Here is a 24729-nt window from a genome sequence, read left to right as displayed (position 1 = left end):
CGAGAAGACGCTGCCGAAGCCGCCGCGCCCCAGCAGCGAACCCACCCGGTAGCGCTGCAGCAGAGCCTCCTGCGCCTTCCCTGCGGGCGGGACGCGGCTGTCAGCGCTCGGCCCGGGGCCAGCAACGGCCCCCGAGCGCCCCTCAACCGCCCCGGGCCGGCCATCCCCCGACGTTCGCTCTTTCGAACGGGGCACGGGAGGCTCGGGGCCGGCGGCCGCGCTGCCGAGCGGCGCAGCTCGGGCCGGGGAAGCCGCAGCGGAGGCGGAGGGAGCGGCCACGCCGCGTGTGTCCTCCGCGGGCTCCGGGAGGGGCCGGGGCCGGGGCCGGGGCCGGGGCCGGGGCCGGGGCCGGGGCCGGGGTCGGGACTGGACCCTGCGTCGGGGCCGGCGCCGGGCTCGGGCCAGGCGGAGCCAAAGGGCGGCGATGCCGCCCCTGCCCCAGGCGCTGATGCCCGCCCAGCAGCGCCACCGCCAGTACGGCCAGAGCCGGGCGGAGGCGAGACCGCGGCGGGACGCCCGGGGCCGGGGCCGGGGCCGGGGCAGCCCCGCCCGGGGCCGGGGGCGGGCCGGGGGCATGGCCCGGCCCGGCTGGGGGAGAGGGAGGCGGGGAGAGGAGAGGGATGCCGGGAAACGGACCCCGCGAGAAGGGTGCCCGGCAGCGGGAAAGGGAGAGAGAGAGAGAATGAGAAAGAGAAAGAGAAAGGTGATTGCTGTAAAGAATCTGCTGCTCCTGCCGCTGCTGCCGCCGCTGCTGCCGCTGCTGCCGCCGCTGCCGCCGCTGCCGCTGCAACTGAAGCCCCGGGGCCGTTTGTCCCCGTGTCCGTTCCCCGCTCGCCCCACGAGCCCCACGGCCGAGCCCCGCGCGCCCGGGGACAGCCCCTTAGTCTGTCCAAACACGGCAACTTTGCAGCGTTGAGCCCAGATGCAGAGTCCTGACTCCTGCCCACGGGCAGAGCAATCCCCTCGCTTGCTGCTGTGCTTTGTCCTTGCTGAGGGTCAAACACTGTCAGGGCACATTCCCTCGCTGCAGGATTCCGACCTGAGCCAAGCACTGCACTTCCATCTCCAGTGTTGCTTTGCAGAACAAACAGGGGCAGGAAAACTGTGTGTAGCTCATGGTATTTGAGAGTGTCTAAAACTGCCAAGTCACCGATCTGAGAGGTGAGGTGCATTTGGAATGAATGGGATGGAGAAGTAGTGCAAGATGGCAAGGGGAGCCTCGAAATCAATGGAGGAAACCATCTTGGATGTTTCTTTCATTCTCATTTCACTTCTGGAAAGCTGTTTCAGTTTTCCAGCAATCTTCTCCTGTCTGCTCTTCTCAAGATCCTCTCCTGGAGAACAAGGTGGAGCTGCTGCCCCAAGATTTGCCAGCAGTTGCAGCTTCCCTTGGCTTTCCACACTGCACTGTGTGTGCAGCAGGACTTTTGCAGCAAAGCAGGACAAACGTTTGGAGCACTTGACATGCCCTTTCTTTTCCTGGTGGGCTGGGCAGTTGTGCCACTGCTGATGTTTTCATTGTGCCTGCTTGTGCTGGTTTTGGGCCAATTTTGGGAGGAACCCTCCAAAAGGGGTCTGTCTAGAAAGCAAGTTCAAGCAGCCCCTCCCCCTACTAGTTCAGGAGAAGACTTCCCTCAAGAAAAGTGGAAGCAACCTGTTTATTTCACGAGAAAAGTATTGACAAGCCTGAAAAATGAATAATATTAAATGCAACGTCTCACAGCTCTGAAGAGATGGCAAATTCAGCAAGTCCATTTTGTGGCTTGTAGTTGGCTCACTCGGTCTCTTCCAAGTCCCTCTGGCGCTGGAATGCAGCGTCCCAGACCTCGGTGGGCCACAGGTGGGAGCTGCCGGTGTTTTTCTGGGTTTTCAGTCCAGAGCAGGTTGAAACAGTTCCAAGGAAAAGGAAAGTCACAGTCTGAGGAACTTCTCTGCCTAGGCTCGCTAAAAACCAAGTTGCTAGACCTGGGCTGTGAAGGCACCAGGAAATTTCCAAATCTGGGCACTTGCGGTCCCTGCAAACACCAGGTCTGGATGGTGCTGGAGGCAGAACCTGGAAATTTCCAGCTTTTGGCTTTCAGTGCCAGCAAGTGACTGGCACTGGGCTTGGGCTGTGCCGGCACCAGGAAGTTTTCAGATCTGGGCGCTGGTGCTGCCAGCAAACAGCAGATCTTGGTCATGTTGTTGCCAGCAAAAGAAATCTGCCAGACTTGGGCTCTGGCAGAACTGGGAAGTTTTGGAATCTGGGCACTGGCAGTGCTGGGAAACTGGGTCTGGGTAGTGACAGAGGCGGCAATTGAAAATTGCCAGATTGTGGCGTTTTTGCCAGAAAATTGCTGAACTTGGGCTGCATGGCTATCGGGAAATTTCTGTATCTGGGCACTGGCAGTTCCGGGAAGCACCAGATCTGGGCCGTGACAGTCCTGGCACCAGGAAGTTGCTGGGTTTTGTCTTGCTTTGACAGAAAATTGCTGCACTTGGGCTGCACCGCAGCCAGGAAATGTCCGGATCTGGGCACAGGCAGCGGCAGCAAACACCAGATCTGCACGGTGCTGGTGCCAGTAACAGGACTTTAATATTGTGCATTTATATTTTGTAATAGTTTGTAATCGCATAATTTTATATTCCCTTATTGTTCCCAAACATTTATCCTAGAGTGTGCCCCTTCCCTTTTGCCTATCTCGGCATTTCCTTTTGCTGAGATCATCCCCAAACCCCCCTCCCTAGTTTCTTTGTCAATCACTTGGTATCCCGTCCCCTATATCCAGAACTTTCAGACAAAGTCATCGGGTGATTTGCTAGGGTCCAAAGGTCAGCCCCTCAACTACTGTCCTATAAGTTACCTCAAATGTCCATTCCCTGTGGCCTGATGCCTGGGGGATCTTTATTGGTCAAGCAATGTATATACCGTCCGTTCCCTCCCATTTTTATTGTAGCCTCTGCATTTCCCTCGGGGCTCTGAGCTAGAGGCCCCCCCTGAGGCAACCAGGGTCCCTCTGGGGCTCTGAATAAACCTTGGTTTGGCCTCCTGCTGAGAGTCGGCCTTTTATCTTCTACCACTGTCTCCAGAAGTCTCTCTGCTGCAAAGGCAACTAGCCTGACAGCCACCAGCACCCCCGGGCACGAGAGAGTGTCCCCACCCCGCTGTCGGTCCGCTTTGGGGGTTGTCCCCCCGCCGTGTGCCGGCCGGGGCCAGCCGGGGTTTGCTGAGAAGGCTCCCAGATAGAGACAGAGACATCTTGGCGATCCACCGTGAGGCTTCTGCTACACCCTGGGAATCCCATGAAAGGGGCTTAGATAAGCCCTGGGCCGGCAAGATACCTCGGTGAGAAGATCATTCAGTTTTAGTGAGTGCTTTTCCCCAGAGGACAAGGCAGATAATTCCTGTCACCCCAGGTGTGGGAACCCAGGACATCCCTCTGGGTGCCCTGGATGGCCAGAGCCGCTGGCAGGGGGCTCTGAGACCCTGGCATGCAGCCAAAGACACACGTGGGGTTTTGATCTTAGCCCGTGGAGCAAATCACCAACTCTGTATGAAGAATTACAAGAAGTCACAAAAGTTTAGGTATTGTTGTAGTAGAAGTAGTCACGAAGTGAAAGGAAGGATTTCTGAGTGCTGTACATGGGGGTTTTAAGCCTTGTACGCAGGGGTCCAAGTTTTGTACATGGGGGTCAGGGGTTCTAAGACGGAGGGATTTGGGTGTGCCCTGTCCTCTTTCTTTCTCCTTCCTAACCTCCATGTCTTTGGTGATGTTGGCACTCACAGATTGGTTTAGAGTAGAAAGTCACCATTCAATATAGATAGTAGACATTGGGGAAAAGGTATAAACATGTAGTACGTAATATATGATATAAAAGATGGCACCAGCCCCCTGGGAGGGCAGTGTGCCTTTGTCTGAGCTGCTGAACGGGCCACAGCAGTTCAGGAGAAGAATCTTTTAGATAACCAACAATAAACTACCTTGAGACAGGACAACAGAAGACTACTGAGTCTTTCTTCGAAGGCACGGGTTGGAGGAGGGACTTTTCCATCTTTTGGGGTCACCCCAATCCGGGGGTGAAACACCACACCCTGCTCCTGCTGGCCACACCATTCCTGATCCAGGCCAGGAGCCATTGGCCTTCTTGGCCTCCTGGGCACACTGCTGGCTCATGTCCTGCCTGCTGTCCATCAGTGCCCCCAGGTCCCTTTCTGCCTGGCTGCTGTCCAGCACCCCTGGCACCTTGTTGGGGGAGAGGGAGAGAGGGAGGGAGGAAGGAAGGGGTCCAGATCCATTCCTTCCTGAAATGTGTTTTTTTTCTGGCACTGCCAGTGCCCAGATCTGGATATTTCCCTATTCTGGCACAGCCCAAGTGCAGCAATTTCCTGGCAAAGAAAGAAAAATCTGGCAATTTTCCGTTGCCAGCTATGTCACTGCCCAGACCTGGAGTTTCCCAGCACTGCCATTGCCCAGATCCAGAAACTTCCTGGTGCTGGCAGAGCCCAACTCCAGCAATTTGCTGGCAAAGAAAGCCAAAACCAAGCAAATACCTGTGTTATAGCTAAAACCCTGATAAGGACGAATCGTTCATTGAGAAAGCCAAATCAAAATTAAGGAAAATAGATTTTATTTTGTGAATCGAAATACAATCTCGGACAGCCACAATCAAAGGGACAGTGTCGAGCCTGGGCCTCGTTGCTGGGTGAACATAGATCCGACCTCTATCGCATCGGACCCCCCAAGTTTGCAAAGTCTGCCTGGTGAGCTTTGGTTTTATACTCTTTTTCTTGCCCCGAGTGAGGTTTCTCTTGTTACTTTCTTTTTTCTGAATATTCGTGTAGTTTTCTTTCTCTGTCCGGTGTTGGAGGAAGCCCGTCTCCGGTGCTGGAAGAAACCTGTCTCCTGGTGGAGAACACTGTCTTGGCATAGACAAAACCAGTGTCCAGGAAAAATTCATATTAATTTCAAGTTACGGGAACCAAGCGTTGAGATGCGAGTTCTGGGCTATCCTTGGTGCTGCTGATGGCCCGGGTGTTCCGAAAAATCGACCAGTGTTTCCGCAGTGGCTAGCCCCTTCACTTGCAAATTCAGAAGCCCATTCAGTGGCCACCTGCGATGTCACCGTTCAGTGAAGCAACTCCTTACCCAGTTCCTGTGTGAGATTTCTAAACCTTGCTGCTCTTTCTAACAGACGTTTTCTAAACATATTTTATTTCACATATATACTTTTACGAGCACAAATTTATTCAATATCTATCACACCTGGTACCTACACCAACCCCATCTCGTGTTTGCTGACACTGCCAGTGCCCAGATCTGGAATTTTTCAGATGTCTGCACAGCACAATTCCAGAAATTTTCTGGCACAGAAAGTTAATATTTGGCAATTTCCCGGAGCCGGCACATTCCCTGCCAGATCTGGTGTGCGCTGGCACTGCCAGTGCCCACATCTGGCAATTTCTCAGAGCCAGCACAGCCCAAATGCAGCAATTTTCTGGCAAAGAAAGCCAAAACCCGGCAATTTCCTGATGCCAATACAGGTGCCCAGACCTGGTGTTCGCTGCCACCGCCAGTGCTCAGATCTGGAAATTTCCCTGTTCTGGCAGAGCCAAGTCCAGCAGTTTTCTGGTAAAAAAGGCCAGAATCTGGCAATTCCCTGCTACCGGCACTGGCAATGCCAAGATCTGGTGTTTGCTGGCACCACCAGTGCCCAGATGTGGGAATTTCCCGGTGCCGGCACAGCCCGAGTCCAGCATTTCTGGCAAAGAAAGCCAAAACCGTGCAAATACCTGGTGCCGGCCCCACCCAGATCTGGCGTTTGCTGGCACCGCCAGTGCTCAGATCCAGCAGTTTCCCAGCAGCAGCACAGCATAATTCCAGCAGATTGCTGGCACAGAAAGCCAAAACCCGGAAATCTTCTGGCGCCAGCACCAGCACCGCCCAGATCTGCTGTTAGCTGGCATCGCCAGTGCCCAGATCTGGCACTTTCCTGGTGCTGGCACAGCCCAAGTCATGCAATTTTCTGGCAAAGAAAGCCAAAGCCCAGCAAATACCGGGTACCTACAACAACCCAATCTGGTGTTTGCTGACACCGCCAGTGCCCAGATCTGGAATTTTTCAGATGCCTGCACAGCACAATTCCAGCAATCTGCTGGCACAAAGTTAACATCGGGCACTTGCCCGGTGCCGCCACATTCCCCGCCAAGGCAGCGCCAGCGCCCAGATCTGAAAACTTCCTGGTGCTGGCACAGGCAAAATTTGGAAATTTCCAGGTTCTGGCTCCGGCACCATCCAGAGCTGGTGTTAGCAGGGACCGCCAGTGCCCAGATTTGGAAATTTCCCATAGACCGAGGCCTGGTCTAGCAATTTGGGTTTTAGCTGGCTTAGGCAGAGAAGTTCCTCTGACTATGACTCTCCTTTTTCTTGGAACTGTTTAAACCTGCTCTGGACTGAAAACCCAGGAAAACACCGGCAGCTCACACCTGTGGCCCACCGAGGTCTGGGACGCTGCATTCCAGCACCAGAGGGACTTGGAAGAGCCCGAGTGAGCCAACTACAACCCACAAAAAGGACTTTCTGAATTTGCCATCTCTTCAGAGCTGGGAGAGGTTTTAATTAATAGTATTCATTTTTCATGGTTGTGAATATTTTACTTGTTAAATACACTGGGTTTTTTTCCACTTTTTTCCAGGGAAGTCATTGCCTGAACTAGTAGGGGGAGGGGCCGCTTGAAACTTGCTTCCTAGACTGACCCCTTTTGCAGGTTTTCTCCCAAAATTTGCCCTAAACCAGCACAAACAGTCACAAGGAAAACTTCACCAGTGGCACAACTCCACAGCCCACCAGGAAAAGAAAGGACATGTCAAGTGCTCCAAACATTTCTCCTGCTTTGCTGCAAAAGTCCTGCTACACACACAGTGCAGTGTGGAAAGCCAAGAGAAGCTGCAGCTGCTGGCAAATCTGGGGACAGAAGCTCGCCCTTGTTCTCCATGAGAGGTTCTTGAGAAGAGCAGACAGGAGAACATTGCTGGAAAACTGAAACAGCTTTCCAGAGGTGAAATGAAAATGAAAGAAACAATCAAAAATATGTTTTCCTCTATTTATTTCTATGTTCCCCTTTTCCATGTTGCACTACTTCTCCATCCCATTCATTGCAAATGCACCTCACCTCTCAGATCAGTGACTTGGCGAGTTTTAGACACTCTAAAATACCTGGAGCCACACACAGTTTGCCTTCCCCTGTTGTCACTGGTAAGCAACACTGGCGATGTAAGTGCAGTGCTTGGCTCAGGCAGGAATCCTCCAGCAAGGGAATGTGCCCGACAGTGTTTGAGGCTCAGCAAGGCCAATGCAGAGCAGGCAGTGAGGGGATTGCTGTGCCAGTGTGCGGGAGTCAGGGCTCTGCATGTGGGCTCAAGGCTGCAAAGCTGCCGTGTTTGGACAGAGCAAGGGGCTGTCCCGGGGCGCGCGGGGCTCGGCCGTGGGGCTCGTGGGGCGAGCGGGGAACGGACACGCGGACAAACGGCCCCGGGGCTTCAGTTGCAGCGGCGGCAGCGGCGGCGGCAGCAAAAGCAGAGACTCTACAAAACTCTTTCTCTTTCTCTATTTCTATTTCTCTTTTTCTGTCCCTTTCCCGCTGTCGGGCACCCTTCTCTCGGGGTCCGTCTCCCGGCGTCCCTCTCCTCTCCCCGCCTCCCTCTCCCCCTGCCGGCCCGGGCCATGCCCCCGGCCCGCCCCCGGCCCCGGGCGGGGCTGCCCCGGCCCCGGCCCCGGGCGTCCCGCCGCGGTCTCGCCTCCGTGCGGCTCTGGCCGTGCTGGCGGTGGCGCTGCTGGGCGGGCATCAGTGCCTGGGGCTGGGGCGGCATCGCCGCCCTTTGGCTCCGCCTGGCCCGAGCCCGGCCCCGGCCCCGGCCCCGACGCAGGGTCCAGACCCGACCCCGACCCCGACCCCGGCCCCAGCCCCGACCCCGGCTCCTCCCGGGGCCCGCGGAGGACACAGGCGGCGCGGCCGCTGCCGCCGCCTCCGCTGCGTCTTCCCCGGCCCGAGCTGCGCCGCTCGGCAGCGCGGCCGCCGGCCCCGAGCCGCCGCTGTCCCGTGTCAGGGAGCGAAGGCCTGGCGATGGCCGGCGCGGGGCGCTTGAGGGGCGCTCGGGGGCCGGTGCTGGCCCCGGGCCGAGCGCTGACAGCCGCGTCCCGCCCGCAGGGAAGGCGCAGCGGGGCCTGAAGGAGCAGTACCGGCTGGGCTCGCTGCTGGGGCGCGGCGGCTTCGGCAGCGTCTTCGCGGCCACGCGGCTCTCGGACGGCGCCCCGGTGAGCGGCGGGGCCGGCGGCGGGCAAGGGACGAGGAGGAGGAGGAGGAGGAGGAGGATGCTGGGTGTGGGCAGGGCGGGCGACGAGCTCAGCCCGCTGCTGCCCTTGGCTTGCAGGTGGCCATCAAAAGGGTGCCACGGAACAGCGTGCAGCACTGGGGCGAGCTGGTGAGTGAGCGGGGCCAGCGGCAGAAGCCGGGCCGTGCCGGGCGGGGATGAGCCGAGGCCCGGCAGGGTGGGAGCCTTTGGGACGCCTGGAGGGAGAGCGGGCGTGGGGCCAGCGCAGGGCGCAGAGCATCCCGGGCTGGGTGAGGGCTTCCCCAGTTCTGGCACGGCATCGGCCCCACTGACGGCATCGTGCTCCTCCCGCAGCCTGACGGCACCAGCGCACCGCTGGAGATCGTGCTGCTGGCCAAGGTGTCCACTGGCTTCTCCGGGGTCGTCCAGCTGCTGGAGTGGCGTGAGTTCCCCAACGACATCGTGATGGTGCTGGAGCGCCCGGAGCGGTGTCAGGACCTGCATCATTTCATTCGGGCACGGGGCTTCCTGTCCGAGGAGGTGGCGCGGGAGCTGTTCCGCCAGGTGCTGGAGGCCGTGCGGCACTGCACCAGCTGCGGGGTCCTGCACCGCGACATCAAACCAGCCAACATCCTGGTTGACCTGGCCAGCGGGCAGGCCAAACTGATTGACTTTGGCTGTGGCACCTACCTGCAAGACACAGCCTACATTCACTTTGCAGGTGAGCCCACGCAGGGGTGTGCTCCTGGTGCCAGCATCTCATGGCCCAACATCTCACAGCCCAAGCTGGGTGTGGCAGCAGGGATTCTCCCTTTTGCTGCCCTTCATGGCACTGAGATCTCAGCCAAGTTGCTTTTGAGCAGGGCTGGGTGGGGAGGCAGCTTCCAGCCCTGCTGGCAGCCTTTGCCCACCACTCTGCCCAGGACTGGGCCTGGGGCTGGAGCAGCCAGCCCAACATACACAGCCGTGGGTGGGGCTAGCAGAGAGCGGGGGAGTCCAAAACCTGTGCCTCAGCCAGTTTGGTGTGCAGGTGAGAAAGGGCTTGGACTGCTCCACTCACCTGGTTTGCTTTGGGTTCCTAATGTTCTTTGGGGCAATGCAGGCAGGGTGGATGACGGCATGGTTTTTCCCCCAGCACTGAGTGGGTTTTTGTCATGGTCGGGCCTTTCTGGGGCTTCCACTGCCCTCTTCCAACACCAGTGACTTCTTTTCCAAACCCAAGTCATGACACCAGTCCCAGGTACTGGCGAGAGGGCAGTGGTCACCCTGTGTGCCACTGGGGCAGCCCCCAGACGGCCAGGGATGCTGGGGCCAGGCTCTGGGAGCAGCAGCATCCCCCTGCTGAACTCCATCTGTATTCCATAGGAACACGCTCCTACAGCCCCCCGGAATGGACCCACTTTGGCTGGTACTACGGCAAGCCAGCTACCATCTGGAGCCTGGGCATCGTGCTGCACCAGATGGTCTGCGGGGAGCACCCTTTCAGGAGGGGCCAGAAGATCAGCTGGGACCAGCAGCTCTCGCTGCCACAACGGCTCTCTCCAGGTGCATCCTCTTCTCTGGGCACGGGGGGAATGCCAGTGCTGGAAGACAGCAGCGGGCTCGTCAGCATCCCGCTCTGGCAGCTGCTGAGGAGCTGGCACATGTCCTGCTCTCCTGCTCTCCTCCAAAACAGGGAATCAATGGGAAAGCTTAGGCCCAGCTCTGAGCACGTCCAGCATGGCCTGGGCACGGGAATAGTGGGGCAAAGGCAACAGGAGCCTTCTGCAGCTGACCGGCGGTTTCTGGTTTCTGTGCCCAGAGTGCCAAGATCTGATCAGGCGGTGTTTATCCATGCTGGACGTGGAAAGGCCCTCATTAGAAGAGCTGTTGCGTCATCCTTGGATGCGGGATATTCATCTGCCCTAGAAGAAGGGAGAGAGCCACAGCCCCCCTTTGATGCAGGGCCCTGGTAAGTCAGAGCTGCACACATGCCTTGGCAATCAGAAGCAAAGGAGCCCAGACTTTTTGTCCTGCCTGTGTCACTGCCCAGGGCTCATCAGATGGGAACACGCAGCCCTTGTGCTGGAGCTGAGCTGCTCTGCCCAGCACTGGTGGCCGCCATGCAAGCTGGTTTTGCTTGTCCTGGTTCCCGGACAGCCGGGGCCCTGGGCAGAACCCTGACAGCCTGGTCTCACCCCAGGGAAGGAGAAGGAGCCCCTGGAGAAGCTCTACCAGGTGGGAATGCTGCTGCTGCTGGAGCCAGCAAGGAGTACATCAAGGATGACAACCTCTTCCTGCACCTGGCATCTGGCCAGCTGAAGATGATGGATTTGGATTCTGGCACCTTCTTCCAAGCCAGGCCCCCCAGCGAATTTGCAGATGAGTCCACACCCGGGGAAATGCTCCCAGATTTGGGCATTGCCCAGCCTGGCTGGGAAGCAAAGGTTCCCCATTTGCTGGGGGGATGCAGCTGATCCTTCAGTCGGCTGCCCAGCTGCTTTTGGCAGGGCTGGGGGCATGGGCTGGGCTGGCTACGAAATGGGAGTGGGCTCCTGGCCCTGCCAACAGCCCCCAGCACCCACCGTGGCCCGGGCTGGGGCTGGGGCTGGGGCAGCCAGCCCGACACAAACCAACGCCCATGGTGGGAGCAGAGGTGGGACTCCAGAACCTGTGCATGGGCTGCTTTGCTGTGCAGGCAAGGAAGGGCTTGGGCTGCTCCACTGCCCTTGTGTGCTTTGGGATCACTGTTATTTTGGGGGTCAGAGCAGGGGGGAAGGGAGATAGCGAGGGCTTCCCTCACCCGTGGGTGGGTTTTTCTCCAGCATGTTGGGGTTGGGCCTTTCTGAAGCCCATGATAGTGATACAATTTTTTACCTTTTTTCTTCTTTCCTATTTTTGTCTGTAATCCATTTTCAATAATTTGTTGTTTCTTTTTAAGTAGAGCAGTATTTTAGGTCATCTAGTCAGGATCGGGAAGTGCTTGGGAGCAGCTGCGGTGTGGATGGGCCGTGCCCTTGGAGAAGGCTGAGGACATCGTTTGGGACCAGCATTTCTTGCAGCTGTGGAGGGCGTGAGGTGGGTCCCTGTCTGCTTGGCAGGGTGGGATCAGAGCTTTTGGGAGATGGCAGCAAGCACAGGAGCATCCTGCTCTGGGCAGCTGCTGAGGAGGTGGATGTGCCCTGGCTGGCTGCAGGCTGGGCACATGTGCTGCCCTCCTGCTCTGCTCCCAAAGGCAGCAGTGATGGGCAGCTCTGGGCACAGCTCTGGGCACAGCCAGCATGGCCTGGTGTCACGATCCACCCTCACGGACAGGATTGTGATTGTTCGTTATCTGCTCTCAGGGTACAAAACACCAACACGGCAAGGGGGTTTGCAGTAACAATCAAAATCAGTGTACTTTATTGATTGATCACAGCAAAATGCATTGGAGGGGACTGGGGAAGAGAGAGAGAGAGAGACAGAGAGAGAGAGAGAGAGAGAGAGAGAGAAAGAAACCCTGAAGGAAAGAAAAGGAAAAGAGAGAAAGAACAAGTATAAGAATAAGTAAATCTACCAACGTAGAGGTGATGTAATTCCAGTCAGGGTCCAGCTGACGTCCAGTCGAGGAGTCGCCTTCACGTTGGGGGAGATCTCGAGTTAGCTAGCAGACTCGAGGGGTTTTTATTAGAATTTTCCATTGAAAGTTGGGAAGGAGGGGGGGAAAGATACAATTGTCTTATGATCTCAGCAGTGGGGCAGAGCCATTGTTTTCCCTGGTTCAGTGGTCACTGCCTGCAGGCAAACATCTCAGTTTGATCAGCTGTTCTCCCCACACACACTGCCCTCCTCCCCCAGGTTACAGGTTTCAGTCCTTGAGGAGAAAAGGAGTCTTTTCCATATAGGGGTTTCATGTCTCAGTCTTAGAGGGAGTGGTTTCTCCCATCTCAGTCCATCTGCCACAGTGGTTGTACAGTAGATGAAGGGTCTTCTGTGGAGACCACCAAAGGGTAATTCCAGAAGAGAGTCCAGCCAGGCTTGGGGGTGGAAAACTCCAGGCCATTGTTACAGAGCGGTGCAGACGAAGGAAGGTCAAGATGCTCCTTGTCCTTTTCACTGGGAGCAGTGTAGCGTGAGGTACAATAACTCAAGTTCCAGTCCCGGGAACTTGGCAAACCCCCACCAAACCAGGATGTAGGACTCTCTCTCCTTTGGTGGTCTCGGTCTTTTTCACGACGATCGTGAGGCAGATGAGAAAGCAAACTTGGGCTGAGTCTTACACTGGAGCAGCTGCCCTGCAGCCCTGGCTTGGCTGTTTGTGGCAAGGGAATGCTGCCTGTTTCCAGCTGTCCCTGCAGGATGGCCCCAGGGCAGAGCCCAGCCGGGCTCCCACTGCAGCCCCTGGAGCTTGGGGCAGACAGTGCTGCCAGAGCTGAGGTTCCTGGGCAGCCCCCGGAGCTGTGCCTTGCACTCTGTTGCCATGTGTCCCAGCGCAGGCTGGCTAGCACTGTGTGAATGCACCAGCCCTGCTGGGACTGACAGGGGCCTCGCCCAGTCCCATCTCTGCCACGGCTGCAGCATTTCACTGGCCAGAGCCTGAAGGGGCACAGAGATCAGAGCAATGAAATTGTCCAGGCTGGGTTTTTCAAAGGCCCTTTCTAAGGAAGGGCTTGAGAATAAACGCTCTGTGTTTGCCACATGAACATCGGGGTGAGTGGTCTCTTTGTCTCCACCCTCCCCGAGCCAACGTTACAGGCACCCAGTCCGTCACACATCCCCCTCGTGCCCTCCCACTGCCTTGTCCTGTCAGGGCTTCGCAGCCCCTCATCCCTTGGTCGCCCCGTCCCCTCAGGGTGTTCCCCAGCCCGGCCAAGCTGCCCGGCAGCAGCGCCGCAGCCCCACAGGAGCTGCAGAGGAGCCCCATCAAGAGGCACCTGGGAGCCCTCAGCAATGCAGCCAGCAGCACACGGGCAGGAGGACGCAGATGGCGGTTCCTGCCTGGCACAGGGCTTGTGGCCATCTGCAGGCACCGCTCTCGCAGGGATCCCCGCAGCTCCGGCCCCTGCCCACCCGCTCTGCCGGCAGCACAAAGGCTTCAGCAGAACCACCAAAGGCCAAGGGGCTTCTGGCCACTTTCCCTGACACACTGCACACCTGGGCAGCTTGCTGAGCCCAAGCACCCTTTTCTCCCTCTTGCCCTATGCCCTGCAGACCCTGGGCAGCAAAAGAAAGCTCCTGGCAGTCTGTCTACTACAACACATCCTATATTCTTATGCTAAAGAATAAACAAATAGAACAAAAGAACAATCTCAAAGAAACAGAAAATGCCCACGTGCCCAGGTGGCCCCAGCAGACAGAGCCTCTGGGATCAGCTCTCTGCAGAGCTGCAGCAGCGCAGCCAGCCGGGCCCCGACAGACGAGGCCGTGTCCTCCATGCCCTGCGGAGCCGATCTTGCAGCCTCTGGAAGACGGAATATGGCTCACTCTGCAGTGCCCGCAGGACATACAATGTTTGAAGTGCCTTATCTGACACGGCACTGCTGATGTCCTCTGTCAGGTGTTCAAGGGCTGAAAGAGAGAGGAACAGAGCCACGGTCAGATCCCGCATCTGAGGGGACCCGAGGAGAGCCCCCTGCCAGGGCCATGCCAGCTGGCTCTAGCCATGGCCAGGAGGGAGCAGGGACCAAGCGGATCAGCCCGCAGCTGCTGGCCACGTATGGCCCACGTGGCCCTGAAATCTCGGTGCGCTCTGCCCACGCCGCCCCTCGCCCGCACAGGGAGCAGAGCCCTCGACAGCCGGGGCAGGGCTTGCAGCTGCCCCCGGCAGCCCCCGCTGCCAGCCCGCTGCCCTCACTCACCGCTGCAGAGGAGCTGGAGCTCTTGCTGCTGCCCCCTCAGCTGCCGCCCGGCCATCCCTGGGAACACAGAGCCTGTCACGGCGCCGGCGGCACAGCTCCCTGCCCGCGGCGCTGCCGGCGCTGTGGCCGCACGCCCTGCTGGCCCGGCAGGGCTCAGCCCAGGCCCTTGCCGCACGCTGCCGCCCCAGGGCACGGCTGCCAGAGGGCGGCAGCAGCGCCCGGGCCAGGCGGGGCTCCACGGCGCCGGGCCTGGACGGCGCTGCCGGGGCAGCAGCCGGGGCTGGGGCCGAGCTGCGGCGGGGCGGGGAGGGAGCCCGGGCTCGTGGCTCACCCAGGAACCTGATGGCCGCCGCTCGCAGGGACTCCTGTGGCTTCCGCAGGTACGGCAGGGCCCGGCGCAGGTGCTCGGCCGCTCTGCTCCTGTCGTGTGCCAGCTGCAGAGAGCGGCAGCAGGGCAGGCTCGGCGCGGGCTCAGCCCCTGGGCCGGGCGCTCGCTGCGCCCAGCCCCGGCCTCCCCTGCCCGCACAGCCCTGAGGCGCGGCCAGCAGCCCTGAGGCGCCGGGCTCTGCCGGGGGCACAGGGCCGGCTGCTGCCCGGGGAGCCGCGGTGCCGGCCCGCCCCGCAGCCCCGCCGGGCCGGGGCTCCATCGGCCCCCGCCTCGGGCCCCCAGGAGCCTGGAGAAGAGCCCGCGCGGCCTCTGGGTGCAGCCGCGGGCAGGGGCGCAGCTGCCAGCCCCGCACGCTGAGCACCGCGCTCAGGGGGCTGCTCCAGGCTGAGCCTGGGCCTTCCAGCCCGTCCTTACCAGGCACTCGGTGAACTTCCACAGCTTGTTCTTCACCACTTTTTCAAGATCCCTCCTCTTCAGCAACTGGGCCACACACAGCAGCGTTTCCTCAGAAGCCTGGAGAGCAGCAGAGACGCGCAGATGGCCCCACAGCCCAGGGCGCAGGAGCCGCGTCCCTGTGCCAAGGCCTGGAGGAGGCTGCAGCCCGGCAGGCGCCAGGGCAGGAGGCAGCCGAGCCCCCTGCCAGGGGGACAGCAGCAGCCCCTGAATCCTCACCTGTGCCACAAGCCGATTCTCATTGTGGCAGTGGAAGAAGAGCGGCAGCAGGCTCTGGCGCAGGGGTGTCTTCAGGGCCTTGTTTTCCTTTTCCTGTGGAAGAGTCACCAATGTTCGGAAGAGCAGTATGGAGATCAGCTGAGCCTGGTTATTGTCCTGTATGAAAGGAAGAGAAAAAGACCTCAGCACTGGCTGCACGGGGCTCAGTGTGGCGCAGGCCTGCAAATGCACAGGGCACAAAGTGTCCGGGCAGCAGCCAGTGGCCGTGGCTGGGGGCAGCGAGCCTTACGTGGTCAAAGAGTGGCACGAGCGCCTCAAGCAGCTGCAGTGCGATGGGGCCGGGTATCAGCATGTCATTGTCCAAGATGATAAAGCTGAGTAGCATGACTGCCATGCTAACTATCTCTCCATCTGCGTCCTGCAGGAGCTCCACAAGACTTTCAGTCAGCCTCCACATTTTTTTGGTCTGTGCAGAACACAAGGTGGTGAAATGCCATCCTGCTGCTGCAAGGCCTGAAGGCCAAAGGCCTTTCCTGAAACACTCGGGCAGCTGAACCGGGAGGCAGGAGAACTGGGAGCAGCTGCCCCAGCGCCCGAAGCCCAGCTGAGCCCAAATGACTGCATTCCCCAGCTCAGCCCCTGCCCCCTTCTCACCATCGAGGGCTCCTCAGTGAGCTCGAGCAGGGCCCTGAGTGCCAGGCGACGCCTCTCCCTGCATTCGCTCCGCAGGTGCCTTGACAAGATTTTCAGGACTCTCTTAGCACCGCGTTCACTCAAGTGCAGGAGCTCGAGGACCTGGAAGGCACAGGGCAGTGACAGGGGACCCGGCCGGCAGGAGCCCGGAACCGCACAGGGCTGGGCCCAGGCAGCAGCACAGGGCGCGGGCACCGTCCCAGGCAGCTGCGGCTCCGAGAGGGCAGAGAGCTGGGAGGCAGCTCAGCCAGGCAGCGCTGGCCATCAGGCTCACCTCCACAAGGAACGCCAGGGCGGGCAGCTCCCAGCGTGGCTCCTGTGTGCTGAGCAGCCACAGCAGGTAGCGAGCGATCCGGGAACACAAGGAGATGGAGACACAGGACATCTCCCTGGCAGCAGGAGAAGAAGTAACCAAGCCTGTGGGCCATGGGGACAAACCTCTGCCAGGACTGACTCACAGAGGTCTGGTCTTTGCCCAGCATCCTGCAAGGGGCCCTGGACTATTTGGAAGCGGCTCCTTGTGGGCACCCTCCTCTCCCAGCCTTTTCCAGCCTGCTTGGCTGTCCCTGGGTGACAATGCCTTCTGGCCCATGACCGTGGGGACTGTGTGGGGCACCCTGGGCACAGAGCACAAATGTCAGAGGCAGCGGGGAGAAGGGGGTCTCACTGTGCCAGCAGACCCACGGCATGGTGCTGGGTGTCAGCACACAGCAGCGTGTCCCAGCCACAGCTGCGTTCCATGGCCACCACCACATCCTCGTGCTGCATTCGGCAGAGCAGGGACTTGAGGGTCTGCACTGCAAACCTGCGTGCAGAGCAAAGCCCAGGTCACGCTGGGAGCACTGGCTCCTGCCCAGGGACGTGGCAGGGACAGGAGGACTGGCATGGAGCACCTGTTGGGGCTGGTGGCAAGGCCGTATTGCTCTTGGCATCCCTTCCAGAAGGTATCCACCTCCTCTGGCATATCCAGAGTGCTGAAGAGCACTTGGAAGAGCAGATGCACAAAGAGGCGGGGGAAATACACCGTCACCGTATGTGGGACACAGGGCACCTGGAGGATGTTCCACATCACCACAGTTGCCTGCAAAGGACAAAGGCCCCGAGACAGCGCTCAGTGCCGAGGTGTCCGTGTGGCAGGGCCCCAGCACGGCAGGGAGAGGCCCAAAGAGACGCAGGGGGAGCACCGGGCCTGGTGCCCCTGTGGCTGCCCCTGGGCCAGGTTTCAGCCCAGCGCCTGAGGCAGGGAGATGCAGTGGGGGAAGGAGGATGGAGAGCTGCTGCAGAGGCGGCCTTGGGGCCAGCAAAGGCCAATTGCAGAAACTCACAGCCAGGACAAAGACACCCGTTTTGTCCCCATCGGAGGTGCCCGTGCTGTGCTCATGCCAGCTCCCCAGCACATCCAGGAGTACCAGCAGCGCAGGCTCGGAAGTCCTGGGCGAGCACATGATGCTCTTCCACATGGTCAGAGCAGCCCTGTGGGGTTAAAGCTCTGTCTCAGGGGGGTCTGGGACACAGCACTGTGGCCTGGGCAGCAGCGGGGACCTGAGCTGGCTGCCAGCTCTGCCTCTGCCCACTGCCACTGGCCAGCAGCAGCCAGCAGCCCAGCCCTGTGGGGACAGGCCCCTGAGGGGCAGCGAGGCAGCATGGCAGCAGGCTTGGGGACTGCCGTGCCAGGGCTGGCAAAGGGAGCAGCCAGAGGGCCCTGGAACTCTCTGTTGGTCAGACACCTGGCACAGGCTGCACAGGCTGATGGGCTGGGGAGCCCTGAGCCCTCTGGGCAGCTGGGCCCCATACCTGTCACAGGATGGGGCCACACGCAGCAGCGTCATGAGTACGTCAGCGGGCTGGGCTTCGGTGAGATCCAGCAGGGTCCTGTTCAGCCTGTGCTCAGCAAACTGATTGGCCATGAGCCACTGGTGGATGTACCTGACCATGGCGGGCACCTGGAGAAGGCACGGGGAGATTTGGAAAGCTGCCAGAGGGAGGAATGTCCCCAGCTTCCCCAGAGAAGTGCTTCCCTTCCCAGCACGCTGCCATGGCCTCAAAGGCTCACAGGGACCAGCGGGTGTGGCTTGGGAGGCCAAGCAATTGCTGGGAGGATGAAACCCTGGCCAGAGGCTGCTTACTTGCTTTGGGTTGGAAAAGCCCTCCTCTACGAGCATATCCAGCAGGGCAGCACTGGTCTTGGTTTTGAAGATGTGCGAGTATGCTCTGAGCCCAGTGCCCATGGTGCTGGTCTCTTCCTCCCGAATTCTCTTGATCAATTTGCAGACCAGCTGTAGGAGAAGGGCAAGAAGGCAGGGATGTTCCACGGAATGCTGCAAGTGCGGTGCTGGGCTGAGCGGTAACAGCAGGCCCAGCGCAGGTGGGGATGGCTGCAGGTACCTGCGCTGTTCTGCGGAAGAGGCCACGGGCAGGGTCCTGCCCTTGTGTCCGCTCCATGGCTGGATCTGGCAAAGAGCTGCAGGAATAACACCTGGGAAAAGCTGCAGGTCAGACACGAACGAGTGCGCTGTGAGGGGGCTCCTCACAGCACTGCTCTGTCCCGTCCTGTCCCTTCGTGTGCTCCGAGCACTGTGGCGTGGTCTTGTCACCGCCAGCTCCTGTGTCACCACGTGTCACAAAGGGCCCTTGGACACCCGTTCCATGCCACGCTGACCATGCTGCACCGTGTCACAAAGGGCCCCTGCACACACTGCCCCCTGCCCTGGGGCCGCCCCCAGCCCACCCAAAGTGGCCCAGCTTGGAAGGAATCCCTGGCCCCAAGTGTCTCAGACAGCCTGACAGGGTCTTTAGGAGCGGCTCAAACCATCAGCAAACGCTGCCCTGCTCTGCGGGCTCAGGGCAGCAGAAGGAGCCCCCAGGGCTGCCGACGCAGCCGCGCTGGCAAGGGCACGGGACCTTCCAGAGAAGCTGGCACGGCCTCCTTGGGACACGTCCCAGCTGGTGGCCATCCTGAACCCGCGGGTGTGACACGGACAAGGAACGTGTGGGCCAGGGCACCAATGCTGCTCTGAGCCCTGGGGCCCGGGCAGCGCTGGCATCAGCAGCTGTGGCAGAGTCCCCCCCAAGCAGAGCTGCCACCCCCAGCCCTGGCAGCACTGGTGCCCATCTCCTGCCCCAGAGACCCGTGCCCCCGGGGGGCTTCTGTGCCACAGGGAGCCAAAGCCCACGTGCACTGGGGGCTGTGCTCCTCCCTGCAGGGGCTGTTGGCAGGAGCACCTGGAGCAACTGCTGGCAACACTTGGTCTCTGTCACAAGCTCTTACTCCATGCTGGAATTATTTTCTCCTTGAAGTCATTTCCTTCAGCAGAAAAACACCTTCACAGCAAAGGCACAGAAGAATCTGGTATTTAAGAATCCTCAGTTCAGGAAAGCTTTCCTTGCCATTGCTCAGCTCCAGTAGCTCCAAAAAGTTGCAAACTTCCCAAATTCATTGGGATGGCCTGAGAAGGTGAAGAGTTGGAATTTTGCTTCCCATCTCAAAGCAGTGACACATTTGTCTTAATGTCATCCACGGAGAGTCACTTTACAGAACATAACACTACACAGAGGAAAAAAAAGGGCCATTCTTTGGTTTGAAAATGGTTTTCTATGAAGGGATGATAATATCCTAATTCTCTTAAGGAATAAAAGCTCTCAGGAGATGAAAGTTCACTCGGTGTTACTAAAGTAGCCTAAACAAAGAAGTAGATGGCAAGAGGGCTAATCCTCCCCCTAGTACAGATATCTCAGTGGCCAGTAAAGTCCAGCTCTCCCCTCTTGTTCCCTGCAGGAGAATCAGGAGCATGAACAGGAAAAGTCACAGATGTTCTTTCTGCCCTCCCTAACCAAAGCTGTGCCAAACCACAGATGCTGCCTTCAAAGTGACTCAAATTCCAGGCAACACCTCTCACCTTCCACACAACTTTCTCCAACACCCCACCAACACCAACCCCCCCAACTCCCGCACAGAATCCCTCAACACCCCGCCAGGACCCCCAGCTGTCCCTGTCCCTCCGCAGAGCTGTCCCAGCCTCCAGCAGACGCCCTGGTTCCCTGCACGTGCCGTGGGATGGCACTCAGGAGGATCTGCTCCAAGGCCTTCCCCGCTGGCAAGCTCAGGCTGCCAGGCCTGTGGCTCCTGGATCCCCCCTTCCCAGCGAGCCTTCCTGGGCACGGCTGTTCCATTGGCACCTTGGCGCTCCGCTGGGACTGCTCCACTCAGCCAGCACTGCTGGGAAAGGATGGAGAGCAGCCTGGCAAGCTCTTTCTCCAGCTCCCTCTTCACTCCTGGGGGAGGTGGGACATTCCACAGGAAAGCAACTGCTGCCACAAGGAGCAGGGTGGCCTCAGGCCCCTTTGGCAATGAACAAGGCCCTTGTTTGACATAAGGAAGCACAAGCAATTCACATTAGCCAACAAGTACTTAGCACAGACACACAGGAGTACTTGCACCAGTGAGCAGAAGAAAAACCTGGCAGGCCTGATTGACTGAGAGTGACTTGACAAAAAGCTTTAGACATGGTCTGCCAGCAGAACTAAGGGCAAGTACAGAATCAGCCCTGTGCAGGGAAGCCATGAGGAAGACTTTGTGCTGCTTCAGGGCATGGAGAGCACTCCTGGCCAGCACCTGGACACCAGCTTCAAGTACAGGAATGTGACACAGAGTATTTCTAACCCCCTGCCGATGGAATCACCTCAGCAATGTAAAGATGGATGGCATTTTTGATACAATTCCTACATCAACCCACTGACATTTATACATGGTGGAGAAGCATTTTAGTGGAGTGCAGACAATGCATTTGTCTGCCGATTTCTTTGAATGAGGGAGACCCCTCAGGACTGCTATATCCTGAGGGAACATCATTGGCCTTGACCTGTAGGCACCTGCACAAGCTGAAAATCAGCTGCCTCAGCTTCCAGGACCTCTCTTGGCCAGCATCCTGACGTGGATGCAGGACTGCTGCGAGGCACTGCTGGGACCCAGCGGGACAGGACCGGCTGTCTCGTGTCCACGTAGCACCCCTCACACAGCCAGGCTCATCCCAAAACCAGACAAACGTGTCAGCAGAGAGGAGCAAGGAGCACTGGGCTCCTCTCAGGGTATCTCAGCTGGGCTCGCTCCACAACTCGCCCCCATTTTAAGGCCTGCTGATGCCCAGCTGCCAGAAATGCCCACCTTGTTCTCTCCAGGATGCACAGGGAGAGTCAATGAGCAGAACACCTTGGCAGGCAAAGCTTCCAAGCCTTTTCTGAGGCCAGGGACACAGCAAGATCAGCCAAGACTCTCCACGCTGCCTGGCCCACCCAGCCCAGCCCTGTGCTGGCCCTGGGCCACAGCAGCTTCCTCCAAGCAAGAGGCAAATGCATATTGGCAAGAGTTGAAACGCAGCAGAAAGGGAAGATGAGAAAAGTGTGTGCGTAAAGGCCTTTTAATTCACAGCTCTCAAAGACAGCTTTGGGGCTCGTGGCTGGACAGAGATGCTCCTGCTCACACCTCTGCCCAAAGGAGGGGAACACACCGTGCTGCAGGTGCTTGGGTTGGTCTCTGCAGGTCCAGGCGGATGCCAAACCTGCTCTTCACAGCCTTCTCCCTTGCCCTGCCCCTGTGCCAAGTGCAATGGGCCTCAAGGACTGAAAGGAGCACAGAGAGCCCCAGGGGGACACTTGCACCTCCCTCACTGGGAGCTCCCTGAGAAGCACTTTCCTTGAGAAGCCCCTTTCCTCCAAAGGCATTTCCCCACATGTGAAGCTTTCCTGGGGAACACCAACACACTGTTAAGAAAAGCTGGCAAGGCTGAATGACTCCAGGTCCTTTCAGGACAGGCACTCCAGCTCTAGCTCACATTCCCCCAAGTGTGTGTCCAGTGGAGGTTCAGAGGTGCAGCCCCAGGCCCTCTGGAAACACAAGCTGCCCGCTGCCTCTTCAGCTGCCTCAACTCCTGCCTGCGCTCACGGCAGCAAACCCAGGCTGTTCCCGGCCAGAGCCCAGAGCCCTGTCCCCACAGCACGCTCTTGCCAGCCCCTTCCAGGACTCTCTGCTGTGCACGCAGCGCTTTTCATGCCCGCTCTCAACAGGCTTTGGAACGCAGAGCACAACCTGGCTGCCTCTGCCACCAGCACACCCCACACACAGGCGGAGGAAGAAGCAGCAGGGGTTGTTTTGCATTCATGCCCAAGAGAAACTAGATGGCTGGCCTCCCTCTGGTCTCACTTGCTTGGCTTTCTGACTGGGTCTGAGGCTGGGGCTGCCATTCCTTGGTTGTGGGGACCAGAACCACAACCGGGATCCCGGCACTGCCTGACAGAGCTCCGGGCACTGGCACGGTGGCGCGTCCGAGTCTCGGGCACCGTGCTGCTGCTTCATCTGCTCTCAGGCACACCCAAAGCTCTCTGTTAAGCCCTGGTGGTCTCTGGTTCTGCCCTCTTCCTGATCCTGTGCAGGGATGGAGCAGTGCTGGGCTTTCAGGAAGCTCTTCTTGAAACCCTCCAGTATTCCAAGCTCCTTTGCCCTCTGTTGATGCTTGCCATAGAATCCCTTACAGCTGGGTTCAGAAAATCCTTGGCTTGCCTCTTCCAAAATCCAGGGGCTCCCGGGTGCTCAGCAAGATCTGTAACTCCACAGTGTTGTGGAACTGGGCCTTCAGCACAGGCACCTTTCCAGCCTGATCTGCCCTCGTTCCTCTGGGTCTGTGCACAAAACTCAGCGTGGGAGAGAACGGCAGGAGGGGCCTGTGTGTCCCAGGGCTCTGGATTTGCATCGCTTCAGCTCCACAGAGATGCAGGTAAAGCACAGAAGCCAAAGTGTTTATTAATGGAAGGCAAAGCAAGGGGATGAGCTGGGAGGGAAGAAAGGGGATGGGCAGGGTCTGAGGGCTGGAGGGAGGGAGCTGTCAACAGGGAGGGGGAAGGCAGGAGCTATGGGAGCTTCCCACAGGCTCAGCTGTGCCAGTCATCAGCTGTGCCTGGAGCTCCAGCTGGTCTCCTCTGGTCTCCAGGTGGTCTCATCTTCCAAGGGATCTGGAGGTCTTCAGGAGACACTGGTTCTTCTGAGGCAGCAGATGAAAGTAGTTCTGCAGCTCTTCCCTGGAACATCGCCTGAACAAAGGTGCTTATGTGGGAGGGGCTGTCGTTTTCACTCAGGGCTTGAAGGGCTGGAAGAGAGAGGAACAGAGCCACAGTCAGAACCTGGATCTGCAGCAATCCAAAGAGACCTTCCTGCCAGGGCCATCCCACCCAGCTCTTGCCATGGCCACAAGAGAGGAGGGGCAAGGGGATCAGCTGCAAGGTGCTGGCCATGAATCCCCCCGCCCACGTCCCTGAAATCTCTGTGTGCTCTGCCCATGCCACCCCTCGTCCACACAAGGAGCAAAGCCCACTGCAGCTGGGGCGAGGATTGCAGCTGCATACAGGAGCTCAGCACAGGCTAACCATAGCTAAGGCTACTGTGGCTATTATCCAGTTTGCTTTATGGCCTAATAAGGTGAGGAATTCATGGATCTTTAACTTCCTCTGGAAGGCAGGCACATGGATTCAGAGCTTTCACACACCAACTGTATGCTTTTGGGGTTACTTTATTAATGGTACTTACTGTGAGGAAATGACATGGGGGGAAATTTTCTCCCAACCCTTCATCCAGCTCTTTGGGTCTGCTCCACCAGTTTTCAAAGGGTTCAGATCCACTCTAAATACTAATGGTATCATACAGTGGCTGGTGTTGCTGATAGGCCTGTTCTATTCAGCATTCAGATATAAGGGAAGATTAACCTGGATAACCACCCTGACACCTGCCCCAGAGCCTAGGGATGCTGCTGCCCCAGAGCCTGACCCTGCCCACAGCCCACCTCAGAAATGAACCACCCGGACTGGGTGGGGGTTCTGCTGAAGGAGATGGGCCAGATGCTGAAGGAGCACATTTCCCCAGCTGGGGAGAAGCCCTCCCCCTGCCTCAGAGAGGGAGAGTCTGATGCTGCAGCAGTGGAAGCCACAGATGTTACAACCGTCCAGGTTCCAGCTGAACCGCAAAGGCAGCCACAGCCTGCAGCAGTTGCCCCTGTGGAAACAAGGAGGTCTAAGATGAAATCAGAGCACCCAAATAAGGATAAGAATGGAGGTGCCTAACAAATCCACAGGGGAGCCAACGGTTGTGATCATCACAGAGTCCCTGATGTACGAAAGTCTCTGTAATCTGCACAAAGACACTGTACAATGGGGACATGGGGCTTACACAACCTGGTTACTCTGGGTCTGGGACCTTATGGGTACAGAAGTACAACTGGATTGTGGGAACCCAGAACATCCCTCTGGGTGCCCTGGATGGCCAGAGCCGCTGGCAGGGGGCTCTGAGACCCTGGCATGCATCCAAAGACACACGTGGGGGTTTGATCTTAGCCCGTGGAGCAAATTACCAACTCTGTATGAAGAATTACAAGCCACACACACAAGTTAGATAGCATAGTAGAGATAATCACGAAGTGAAAGGAAGGATTTTTGAGTGCTGTACAGGGGGGTTTTAAGCCTTGTACGCAGGGGTCCAGGTTTTGTACATGGGGGTAAGGGATTCTAAGATGGAGGGATTTGGGTGTGCCCCGTCCTCCTTCTTTCTCCTTCCTAGCCTCCATGTCTTTGGTGATGTTGGCACTCACAGATTGGTCTAGAGTAGAAAGTCACCATTCAATATAGATAGTATGCATTGGGGGAAAGGTATAAACATGTAGTATGTAATATATGATATAAAAGATGGCACCAGCCCCCTGGGAGGGCAGTGTGCCTTTGTCTGAGCTGCTGAACGGGCCACAGCAGTTCAGGAGAAGAATCTTTTAGATAAACAACAATAAAGAACCTTGAGACCACACAACAGAAGACTACTG

At 58.3% G+C, this 24729-nt stretch overlaps 3 protein-coding genes across 3 annotated transcripts in view; 2 read left to right on the top strand and 1 right to left on the bottom strand.

The window, feature by feature from the left end:
* LOC119696487 overlaps positions 1-24729 on the top strand; it is a 1710157-nt gene that overhangs the window by 485869 nt on the left and 1199559 nt on the right.
* The window catches only part of LOC119696488, a 1499846-nt gene that overhangs the window by 302978 nt on the left and 1172139 nt on the right, over positions 1-24729 (bottom strand).
* LOC119696462 (serine/threonine-protein kinase pim-1-like) lies at positions 425-10216 on the top strand. The gene is made up of 6 exons (XM_038126193.1): positions 425-496; positions 7941-8291; positions 8408-8492; positions 8604-9029; positions 9674-9853; positions 10110-10216. The coding sequence occupies exons 1-6, from the start codon at positions 425-427 to the stop codon at positions 10214-10216; spliced, it is 1221 nt and encodes a 406-aa protein (XP_037982121.1).

Source organism: Motacilla alba, unplaced genomic scaffold, assembly GCF_015832195.1.
Source record: "Motacilla alba alba isolate MOTALB_02 unplaced genomic scaffold, Motacilla_alba_V1.0_pri HiC_scaffold_31, whole genome shotgun sequence".
NCBI classification, from domain to species: Eukaryota; Metazoa; Chordata; class Aves; order Passeriformes; family Motacillidae; genus Motacilla; species Motacilla alba.
The sequence above is the reverse complement of the archived record's forward strand: the minus strand, read 5'-3'. Positions and strand labels throughout refer to the sequence as shown.

Excerpts from the sequence above, each read along its gene's own strand:
- LOC119696462 (XM_038126193.1), top strand. The coding sequence starts at position 425 with ATGCCGCCCCTGCCCCAGGCGCTGATGCCCGCCCAGCAGCGCCACCGC. Across the intron at positions 497-7,940 it reads ACGGCCAGAGCCGGGCGGAG|CCCCGACCCCGGCTCCTCCC; the intron begins GCGAGACCGCGG and ends CCCCGGCCCCAG. Across the intron at positions 8,292-8,407 it reads GGCTCTCGGACGGCGCCCCG|GTGGCCATCAAAAGGGTGCC; the intron begins GTGAGCGGCGGG and ends CTTGGCTTGCAG.